At 39.0% G+C, this 12,269-nt stretch overlaps 1 protein-coding gene across 1 annotated transcript in view; it reads left to right on the forward strand.

Annotated features, from left to right (window-relative positions):
• The window catches only part of LOC123513397 (xenotropic and polytropic retrovirus receptor 1-like), a 34,242-nt gene that overhangs the window by 7,969 nt on the left and 14,004 nt on the right, over positions 1-12,269 (forward strand). The window contains 4 exon segments of the mRNA XM_045270535.1: positions 9,829-9,975; positions 10,244-10,388; positions 10,949-11,199; positions 11,926-12,021. Of these exon segments, the coding sequence (XP_045126470.1) occupies positions 9,898-9,975; positions 10,244-10,388; positions 10,949-11,199; positions 11,926-12,021 (570 nt within the window). The 5' untranslated portion in view covers positions 9,829-9,897.

The following is a 12,269-nucleotide window of genomic DNA, read 5'->3' on the forward strand; positions in this document are numbered from 1 at the left end:
TAAAGTAACATAACCAAACCTAACGTAACCTAACCAAACCTAACCAAAACCTAACGTAACCTAACTTAACCTAACCTAACCAAACTTAACCAAAACCTAACCAAACCTAATCTGATCTAACCAAACCTAACCTAACCTAACCAAATTAATCCTAACCAAACCTAACCAAACCTAATCTAACCAAACCAAAACCTAATCAAACCTAATCTAACCAAACCAAACCTAACTTAACCTAACCTAACCAACCATCACAGAGACACAGCAACAATAGCCACGTGTTTGATAAGGATGAGTTTGGCGGGGGTGACAGACCAATGCCAACCTAACCTGGCCAAACACATACTAATGCGCGCTGGTGGATGCATAATGGAGGGTGCTGTGCGAGGTGGATGAGGAGATGGATATGGTGTTAGTTATGAGATGTAACTGGGTGTGGATGGAATGAATGTACTAGGTGGAAGAAAATATGAGTCAACTTGTACTGGGTGTGGATGGAATGAATGTACTAAGTGGAGGAAATGTGAGTCAACTTGTACTGGGTGTGGATGGAATGAATGTACTAGGTGGAAGAAATGTGAGTCTGAGCGATGTCGACTATACGTAGGGATGAAGAAGAGATATTGGAAATGCCTTCATGTGTGTATCTTATAATTGAAAAGTGTTATTGTTGTACTGATGGGAAAAAAAAAATGAAAAGTCAAGACCAATGTAAATAGGTAACATTTCAACTGTTGTGGCTTCTGAATGTTAAGAAAAAATAAGTGAAATCGAATGAAATAATAATAAGTACTCGTACAATTAAATAAAGATGCAATAAATAACTGAATATAAAAATAGGATGGTTCTTATTTCCATATATCCGTACTTTTTTTTCCTTATCCTGGAGGAGGTAAGGGAGGAAACGGAAGGAAAAAACTGCAAGAAAAAAGAAAAAAAAAAACTAAACCAAGCCCAGAAATCAATAAGAAGGAAATGACACGACGAAAAATGCTCTAAAAAACCTTATAAGGCTTAACACAGAAAACGAATGATTAACTTGGAACGCCAGGTACGGGAAGTAAGAGGCAAGGGTGAAGCAACACGTCTGGTTACACGCACGGAAACTCCACCATGAGTGTAGCTATTTACTCATACACCGCCGGAGACTAAAGGCCTTATGGGGAGTAACAAAAAAGGGAAAAGAGGAACCTAGAACACCAAATAAGGGAAGAGAAAAAAAAAGGCAACGTTAGGTAAAGGGGAGGAAAAAAAGACAAGGATACAGTGAACAATATGCCAGCTTGGAAAATATTTACCCATATGCCACTAAAAAAGAAAAATTTTACAAGGGTTGACAATAAATAAGAAAAAAGTTGACTCAGAACGCCAGATAAGGGAGAAAAAGGCAAGATGTTAGGCAAAGGGGAGGAAAAGGCAAGAATAAGGTGAAAAATATACCAGCTGAGGAAATGTTTACCCATATACCACTAAAAAAGATAAACCATATAAGGGATGATAATAAATAAAGAGAATGGACTCAGAACGTCAGATAAAGGAAGAAAAAAGAGAAAAGGAAGGAAAAGGCAAGGATAAGGAGAAAAAATATCACAGCTTAGGAAACATCTATTACATTCTATTGAAAACGGGGAAAAAAAAAATCTTATAAGGGATGACAATGAATAAAAATTTAAATAAATCACTCAAAATGTCAGGTAAGGGAAAAGTAAGGTAAGACGTCAGGTAAAAGAAAAAAAAAAAACACAATTACGGCTTAATATTTATCAAGAAAGGAAACATTAACTCGCATGCAATTTAGAACGAAAAAAAAAAAAGAACTTGTAATGATAAAAATAGAGATAAGGAAAATGACGGAAGAAGAAAAGCAACATATCAAGTAAAAAGAAGGAAACAATAAGCAAAGAAGTGAAAAAAAAAAAACATATCAACTTAAGACACATTTACCCATATACTACTTTGGTCCATATTCAAAAACACTTTTCTGTATCACCACACGACTGTTTTCAAAGGCCACAGAGATGATTAGCTGAGTTGTGAAGAGTATTTCTCCAATTGATAATGTAGATATCTTGTTAACAAGTCACTAGAATTACAGAAACATCCTTAAAAACCCGTGTCACTTCAACTAGAGCCCTTTGAAAATAGTGAAGGTGCAGTGCGGAAGTTTTGAAGAATATAGGCATTCAGAAAAGAAAAAAAATAAAGATAACAATTGAGAAAAATTAACTCAAAGAAAGCCAGATAACAGATAAGATAAGAAAAGAAAAAAACAAGACGTTAAAAAAGAGAAGAAAAAAAAGGTGAAAATATAACAACAAGAAACAATTCGTCATACCACGGAGGAAAAAAAAAACTTATAGATGACAATAGAAAAAAAATCAAAATCTCTGGTAAGGAAAAGAAAAAGAAGAAAAGGCAAGACGTCAAGTAAAGGAAAGGTTAGAAAAGACAAGGAGGTGAAAAATATATCGACATAAGACTTTAAACGATACTAGAGAAACTAGAGAAACACGAACTTAAAACGCCAGATAAGGAAAAGAAAAGTAAGGGAAAGCAAGAAGTCAAGTAAAAGAAAGGATTCGAAAAGGCAAGGAGGTGAAAAATATATCGACATAAGACTTTAAACGATAAAACTTATAGATAATAGTAGAGGAAAATGAACTTAGAACGCCAGATAAGGAAGAGAAAACCAAGGAAAGAACAGCATGTCAAATAAAGGAAAGGAAAAAAAAAAGATTGAAAATATACACGGACAGAAAAAAAATAGATAACAGAGAAAAAATAACTTAAAACGCCAGATAAGGGAAAGAATAGCAAGGAAAAGCAATACGTCAGGTAAAAGGAAAGGAAAAAAGGTTAAAAACATACCAATATAAGACTTGAAACGAAAAAAATAATATAGATAATGTAGAGGAAAACGAGCTTACAAGTTACAACGCTAGATAAGGAAAAGAAAATGCAAAGGAGTCAAGTAAAGAGAAGAAAGAAAAAAAAGGTTAAAATATACTGACAAAGGAAGCATTTAGGGAAAGAAAGATACGGGTGATAGTAGAGAAAAAATAAAACTTTAAACGCCAGATAAGGAAAAGAAAAGCAAGGAAAAGGAAGAAAAAAAAAGGTTAAACATATACCAACAAAAGAAACATAAAGAAAAAACTAACATGAGGTTATAGTACTGGAAGAAAAAAAAAACCTAAAACGTCATATATGGAAAAGAAAAGCAAGGAAAAGCAAAACGTCAAATAAAGGGAAAGGAAGACAGGTTAGAAATACATCAACATTAGACATAAAACGAAAAGAACTTGTAGATAATACTAGAGAAAAATGGACTTACAACGCCAGGTAAGGAAAATAAAAGCAAGGAGAGAGCAAGATGTCAAGTAGAGGAAAAGGAAGAAAGGTGAAAATATACACGGACGAAAAAATATTATAGATAACAGAAAAAAAAACTAACTTAAAAACGCCCAAAAGGAAAACAAAACACGTCAAGCAACACGTCAAGTAAAGGGAAAGAAAGAAAGATGAAAAATATACACGAACCCAAAAAAATAACAAATAAAAAAAAAATAACTCAAAAACGCCAAATAAGGAAAAGAAAAACGAGGAAAAGCAACACGTCAAGTAAAAGGAAAGGGAAAAAAAGTTGAAAATACATCCAGACGAAAAAATAACAGACAATAGAGAAAATTAACTTAAAAACGTGACATAAGGAAAAGAAAAACAGGAAAAAGCAACACATCAATTAAAAGGGAAAGAAAAAAGGTGAAAAATATACACGGACGAAAAAAAAAAAAATAAGGTAACAAAAAATAACTTAAAATAAAGTAAGGGAGGAGGGCAATGGTAAAGGGACGCGCCTCACTACATACCAACAGGTCCCGGTACGCGCCAGCATGCCCGGCAGACCCACGGGGCTGGGCAGGGAGGGGCGGGGGCGTCACCACTGCCCAAGGTCACCAGCAGACAAAGGTGCCACCACGCCTGCCGCTTCCACAGGGGGTTCCCCGCACACACACACACACACACACACACACACACACAGCGCGCGCGCGCGGACCCTCCCTCTTCCCTGCGTCGTCCTCCTTCTCCTCCTCCTCCTCCTCCCTCAATTGTTTCAAAGGGCGCGTCCCTCCTTCCCTCCCTCCTCCTCTTCCCTGATTGAATTTAAAAAGATACACTAAACTGGCTGCCTGAACAGACTGGAATTAACTGACTAAACTGAATTGATTACCTTATCTACCGAAACTCAACTGATTAAACTATACTGACTGGCTCGACTGGCTTTGAATTAACTGACGAAGCTTGATCAAATGACTGATTTGTGTGACTGAACTGCCTGACTGATGGACCTTTCGACTGACTGATTCTCTCTCTCTCTCTCTCTCTCTCTCTCTCTCTCTCTCTCTCTCTCTCTCTCTAGGGGTTCATGGGCGCGCCAGAGGTGAGAGGGAGAGGTTGGAAACAAGTGGGAAGGAAAACACTCGAAAAAAAAAAAAAGAGTAAATGACAGACCCTAAAGATGGAGGAGGAGGAGGAGGAGGAGGAGAAAATTAAACAAAGAACAAAATTCAATAGAATGAGAAAATGACACATCAAAAGAAGAAGAAGAAGAAGAAGAAGAAGAAGAAGAGAGAGAGAGAGAGAGAGAGAGAGAGAGAGAGGAAGTTAGTCATTTCGCTCTTCTTGCTCTTCTTATAACAATCATCTATTAACGTCAAGGTCTTTTTCTTTTTGAACTTTACACTATCTTCCCGAGTCAAGGTGATGCGAGGGAGAGGTGGAGGGAAAACCCGATGCGATACACCACCACATGCATTACCAAGGCTGGAGTAACGTTATCCCTCCCCCAAGCACAATAATCTAGCCCTGAAGTACGATGATGCGCTTCCGGTACGGTGCAGAATTCAGCCACGTGCTTTTGTTGAAGTTAGGATGAAGAGAGACAGAGACAAGGCTATATTCTGAAACACTTCCGCGCCGCATCTCCAGTGTTCTGAAAAGACTCTACTTGAAATGACGCGGGTTTTCTAGGATGGTTTTACGGTTCTAGTGGCAGATTAAGAAGATTCATGTATTTTTAACATGAATAACATTTATGAAACCACGGCTAATCATCTCTAAGGCCTTTGAAGATTGTCGTGGTGAGAGAGTAAAGAGTTCTGGCTAAGTAGTGCCGTGATGTCATACTTAAACCACATACAGCGAACAGAGATAAAAATACCAACTTATAAGAGAGAGAGAGAGAGAGCATGATTACCTAAGCTATCTGGCACTGTCTTTTCCAAATTAACGCCACCTGTCGACTAACTTACACAACATGGCATCTCATTTTGATCACAGCACAAGTCTCGCTAAACTTAACAGGACAGGAGCGAGGAAGGTAAATGGCTTGGGAGTCTCAAAAACAACTTATTGGGGAAAAAATTAAATTGTACGAGATCTCTAAAACTTTCCCTGAACGTTTATATATATATTTCTTTTTCGATATGATTTGGAGACTGGATACGTCTTTTGGAGAATGAATGTTGGAGGAGGAGGAGGAGGAGGAGAAAAGAACAACAAAAATGAGAAAAAAAAAACAAGAACAAGAAGAAGGTTGGTTTTTAGAAAGTAATGCATGGCTGTTTCTCTCTCTCTCTCTCTCTCTCTCTCTCTCTCTCTCTCTCTCTCTCTCTCTCTCTCTCTCTCTCTCTCTCTCTCTCTCCTTCCGTCACTGCACAGTAGAAACGCTAATTAACACGTAACGTTCCAGGAGGAGCGAGGAGGGACAAAGAGAAGGAAGGAAAAGAAGGGAAGGAAGTGGTTAACAGTTAACAAAGACTATTTCCGCTTCTAACACATCATAACACCTTTCTATCTATTAATTCATCTATTTATTTGTTGATTTATATATCAAATTATTTAGCTTTTCATTTATTTATTATCTACTCATTTCATTTATTTTCATTCATTTTAGTTATTTACCTATTCATTTACTTATTTATTTTATTTACTCATTTATTTATTTATTTATGAGTTTATTTATTTATCTATTCATTTACCTATTTATTTTCATGCGTGCCAATGTTATGAAGGCGATGATGAGATACAGCATTAAATAACTTAAATATTCAACGTGCAAAAAATATCTATCTACATACTTATTTCTTTTCCTTTATTTATTTATCAATCCTATTTATTCATTCATTTATTTATTTATCTATACGTACCCACCAATGTTATGGAAGCGATACAGTGATAAGGTACATTAAATAACTAAAATATACCACACATGCTTGCCAATGCTATGAACCTCTACTGGTAAAAGCAGGCTGCCTCACTAGAGTATAGGACGGGTGGGGGGTGAGGCGAGAGGAAGGAAGCATTGAGTGTGTGGTGGATGGATGGACTGTGATTGAAGAGACGGTGTTGCAAAATAAGAGACAGACAAAAGGAAGGATAAAATGACAGTATAGAAAGACACAGAAATAAAGATAAACGTTAGTGGTAAAGAGAGGCAAAGAAAGGGAAGGATACAAAGACGAAAGATACGATAAGATTAATTGGAAAGAAAACGCAAGGTATAAGAGAGAGAGAGAGAGAGAGAGAGAGAGAGAGAGAGAGAGAGAGAGAGAGAGAGAGAGAGAGAGAGAGAGAGAGAGAGGATAAATGAAAGACAGACTAAAGCGGCAGGAAAAGGAAAGATAAAAATACGAGAGAGAAAGTCTAAAGAGAAAGAAACACAGAAAATAAAAGACGAAAGATTGAAGAACTAATGAGAGAGACATAGAAAGGTAACAAAAAAGAAAGATGAAAGAAAATAAAAAAAAAAAAAAAAAAGACAAATAAAGAGAAGATAGATGACTAAATGAACACGTGCGATGTAACTGAATACAGAGAAACAAACAATACGTAAATTATCACTAACCTAATTATACAGTACTACCGGTCAAGCTTCCGCCTCTTTACTCCTGTCGTGACGCGGGAATGTAGCGCACGATAACTTTCACAATAACCCAAGTTCCACGAAAAGAGAGAGGAACTGGCGTAAGATTCAAAGGACAAGCTGATACAGTTTTTCCTATTATCTACATGAAAAAAAAAACTGTCCTAGCACGTGGTTATGATTTAGGAAAATATTCAATGTGCTCTAGTTCTCGTCAGGTCATACAGGAATTCCCACACCTAGGTAGATGAATGAGTAGTGGTGAGAATAACATGGACGCCGGTGATCAATATTATTTTCTCAGTTACGCTGCTATGGGTGTGTTTGGTGACCGGCTGTGAAGTGATGCAATTGTCAGCGCTTCTAATCCTTGTTCTAATCTCTGTGCAAAGCGTCATGAAGTCTTGGCATGCTTCGTCAAATAGCTAATGATACTGATTCACTCATAGGATTGCTACATCCCCACTAGTGCTTTCAAGACATTCTATTTGAGGATGTATGAGTTTTTAAGTTTGTTTTGTAAGGTTCTAGATTAATAAGATTTCCATGCGATCAACTGAGGAAATGGTGTTGAGAACCCGTTCCATCTTCCATATACCCTTTGAAAATAGCAGTCATGAGTAGAGCGTTTCAGAATGCAGGCGAAAAATGCCGTGAGTCGCCAAACCCGCTATGGGACGCCAGCCAATGCAGGCACAACAAAGGCTGCAGTAATTTGCAGGTATAGAACAATCAGATAACAAGGAAGGACAAGCACAAGGACTCTCATGTCAATACATAAGGAATGTTAAGACATGCAACACACGTGATAATGGTTCCTTGGAGTGGCCTCACGTATATCACAATAGTTCAACGGTAAAGGAAGCAATGAATTAAACAAAATCACAATAATAAGCCGACATAACTCCAAGTTTCATGTACTTACATCATACACGCTCGTTTATCTCTCCCCCCCCCCTTCACTCTCTCTCTTGCGTAAGTGGTAATTCAAAGAAGCTACCCCGCCAATGGCCTTGGTTTGGAGTGGTGTCCCCTGCGCTGTGACGGGAGAACACATAAGACCTTTAAACACCCAAGTAAACAGTAACGCACATTAGAAACACGTGTCAACCTTTTTTTTTTTTCCTCACTCGCGATTCAGCTATTCAAATAGAAGTAGTATGCACATTGCACAGTCCTCTTCACTCTTAATCTTGCACAATGATACGTGAATCGAGGCAAAGAGGTCACTAATCCACGACAGTCTCTCTCTCTCTCTCTCTCTCTCTCTCTCTGAAGCAGGTCATGGAGTGACTACTATAATTGGTTTGTATTCTTCACACTCCTCTACTTATTTATTAAAACCAGTTAAAAGCAGAAAAGGAATGCGACAAACAAAACGTGGGTAGGCAGGGAGCAGGGAAGCATTGTTTGGTGGATCAGCTGGGTGTGTTTACATGCATCAGCTGACTGGCCGGTGGTGCGTGTGGTGGTGTTGATGATGTTTCACCCACAGCATCCCTACCACTGCAATCACCACCACATATTCCACTCCCGGGCCACGCCGTGCACATAGATAAGGTAATGTTGGTTACAGGAAAAACAATAACTTACTTATTTCCAATACAGACTTAATTTCTGGACAAAATGTGAAGCTTTCTTCCTCCAGGTCGTGAGCTGCACAAAGGTGTCAGTGGAATGGAAATAACTAGTCTATTAATTTGGCAAATCTTAACAATTGTGACTGCTGATGTATTCTATTGGTGCTAGCCTGGTGGGAAAGCGGGGTTGTAGGCTGGGGTATGGGGGACCAAATTCTATCAAATTTTGACATTCCTGAAAGTCTAAGCATGAAATGCTGTATTTTAGAAACTAGGGAACTTTGAAGCTTAACTAACATAATATAACTGGGCAGGCAAATCTTGGACCTTGAGGGCCTAAAGGTCATTAACCCAACCCCTAACAGTGCAACTTGAGGAAACACAGCCCTGCGAGTCCTTCCCACATTCATCATTGAGTAGTGCCTGACCTCGTCCCTCACTAATGCACTGATACCTGGAAGTGAAAAGCTTTTTGTCTTGTTGATATGTTATCACCATGAAGGTGTGATAATGAGTTCTGTAAAGCTGCAGATTACAAGCAGTGGCACAAGCTCCTAAGGGTGTGCGAGCAGCCTGTGCTTCCCACAACAAAGAAAAGTTGCAAGAGTTTTCAAATCTTACTTGCTAATAATTGGAATTTAAAGTAGAAATGGTGTGTCATGAGGTGCTGTGGTGTTGCTCTGAAGCCAAAGGGTGATCCCAATAATCATGTTGCTGGGTAGCCTCATGAACCAATAAGTCCCTATATAACCTTGAACTTGGTGTTATCAAAGCCAGCCATAATCCCAAGCTTCCTATAGCCCCTGAGGATGACTTGACTCAGAGACACAGCTGTACACACTGCAGGACAACACACACAAGAACACACGCCGGTCAGACTTATTGGAAACATGTGTATAAGGCAGAGAAAACAATAGTAATAAGCCTGTACATCATTCAAGAGATAGACATGCAAAGTGAATCTGTCACAGAAATACTCAGTGGTGCATATTGTTGTGTGTGTGTGTGTGTGTGTGTGTGTGTGTGTGTGTGTGTGTGTGTGTGTGTGTGTGTGTGGATCCTGTTAAAGGAATTTATGTTGTTACAAGTTTATCATATTGGATTAATTTTTCTACATTAATACTTCATTCAGTTCCATATTTCATGATTGATGAATTAGTTAATCAAAGATTAGACTAATACTTGGTACTCAGCAAACTGAAAAAAAACAAACTTTAATAAAAAACAAATCATGGTATAACCCTAAAATACTTAGTTAAAAATGAAAGAAAATAACAGATATAAATGATGGAAGGCAAAGTGTTTCAAGTGGCTTTGTTTTCCCAGAGGGTGACCTGCAAGTGGTGTAGTGGCAGCCACCCTTCCCGGTGCTGGCCACCCTCTCACTGAGCCAAGATGAAGTTCGCAGAGCACTTGGCGGCGCACATCACGCCAGAATGGAGGAAGCAGTATATCAGCTACGAGGAGATGAAGGTTTGCTGAATCAGTCCTGCTTGGTTACCTCATTCCCTGATATTTCAAGGCTCACATGAGTTCTGTAGTTACTTTTTTGACAATGTTAAAAATGGAGTGTTTTGGTGAGAGTAAGAGGCCATGGCAACAATGATAAATTACTTTAACCAGAATTAGCCTCATAAAATTTAGAGAAGTAGCACAGGATTGAGTAGAATAGTGATTAGTGAAGCACAGGCAGGGAGTGATGGGCTGCCCTGGAGACACTAACTGAGGCACTGTGCCACAGGCAATGTTGTACGCTGCTGTGGAGCAGGCGCCGTCCTCAGAGGTGACAGAGGAAGATATGATCACCAGGTACTACGCCAGGTTTGACGAGCAGTTCTTCCGGGTGTGTGACAAGGAACTGGCCAAGATCAACACCTTCTTCTCAGGTGAGTGGCGACATCACAGTTGCCTGGTCTCAGTATGTGTGTCCAGCTCAGTTTTTGATGAGTTGTGCTTTTTTTTACTGTCACAGATAAACATAATGTGTGATGTAGGAAGAGACATTGATTACCCCTACATTCTTATCAATATCAGCAACATTCAAGAGAGAGAAAAAGCAATGGTTATATGTAGAGATAAACTGTCTCTTCCTACCCTAACCAGACCCACCACACCACCTTTTTCTTGCAAAAATAAAGAAGCCAAGTTGGATGTTGGATGTAGGGATAAAGAGACATTGAATTCCTAACCTAACCAAACCCACCACCACCTTCTAGCAAAGACTCAGTAGAAAAGATAAGCCAGGATTGGATTTAGGAACAAACAAACCTTGGTTTCCTACCCTAACCAGACCAACCAGCACCTTTTAGCAAGATTCGTTAGAAAAAAAGAAGCCAGGGTTGGATCACCACCTTCCTCAACAGAGAAAGAGAAGTCTTGGATGTAGGAATAAACAGACATTGAATTCCTACCCTAACCAGACCCACCACCACCTTCCCTCTTACAGAAAAGATGGCTGAGGCTACAAGAAAGTACACAACCCTAAAGTCAGACCTACAGGCGTCCAAAGACCAGCACGGGGATGGCCTGCGCAACAGAAAGGGCTTCTCCTTCCTGCCCAAGCTGAACGTCCCTGCCAGGAAGATGCAGGACCTCAAGCTGGCTTTCTCAGAGTTCTACCTCAGCCTTATCCTCCTTCAGAACTATCAGAACCTTAATTTCACAGGCTTTAGGAAAATATTGAAGAAGCATGACAAGGTTGGTATTTGTGTCCTGTCTTTGATCTTGTCCTTACTGTGGTGTGGAGTGAGGCATGATGGGAGTGGAGGAATGGATTTGCTTCAGAATGTATTAGTAGACTGATGTGGAGTGAGGTGAGAGGAGAGTGGAGGAGTTGAGGGATAAGAGGTGTTTGGAAGGATCATGTGTGGTGGAATAAGAAAAAAAATTGTTATGATGTGGAATGTGGCATGAGGGGATTGGGAGATGAGGATTAAGAGTCATGTGATATAGGGTGAAATATAGAAACAAAATTTTTCTACTGGGCTGACTTATTTCCTTCTTATCCTGGCTACCCTGATTAAAGGAGCATGTCAGAGATTGATAGATAGATAGAGCTGACCTTTGGAGTAATGTTACTAATGTATGATGTGAAAATCTTCAAAAAACTTCTGCTTCCCTATGACTATCCATTGACTGCTTTTGGTACATCTTTCCTTTACTATTGATCAGTGAGACATGTTTACTTTTTCCACAGCCACCTCCAATATTTAAACTGGGTAGAAATTGCAAATCTCTTCTTTTAATTCCTATTTTCTTGTAAATGTTCAAAAGATTTCTTGCATTATTTCTGGTGGTGTTTATTTTGTGTCACAGTGAAAGCATAAAAGGAGAATGTCAGATATTGGTGAATGGACAGATATAAAGTAGACATTTACAAAAGACCTCAGTTTCCCCATGACTGAACGCATTGCTTCCCTGCAGCTAATGACGACCACTAATGGAGCCAAGTGGCGGGAGGACAACGTTGATTGCTCCACTTTCAACACCAACAAGGACATCGACAAACTCATTCAGGAGGTACACTTTTCTTTTATTCTTTTAATGTAAAAGGGCAATTCTAGCCAAGAGCAACATAAATCATTAAACAAAAAGGCCCACTTTGATGCCAATTCCCAAGCAGGTCTGAAAGAGTTAGCCTAAAGAATGGGATAAATGCCTTTAAATTTCCCTCTTAAGTGAGTTTAGATCATAGGAAGATGGAAATGCAGAGGCAGGCAGGGAGTTCCAGAGTTTACCAGAAATTAGTCTGCCCATGTAATGAATGA

Source organism: Portunus trituberculatus, chromosome 36 (assembly GCF_017591435.1).
Source record: "Portunus trituberculatus isolate SZX2019 chromosome 36, ASM1759143v1, whole genome shotgun sequence".
Classification (NCBI taxonomy): Eukaryota; Metazoa; Arthropoda; class Malacostraca; order Decapoda; family Portunidae; genus Portunus; species Portunus trituberculatus.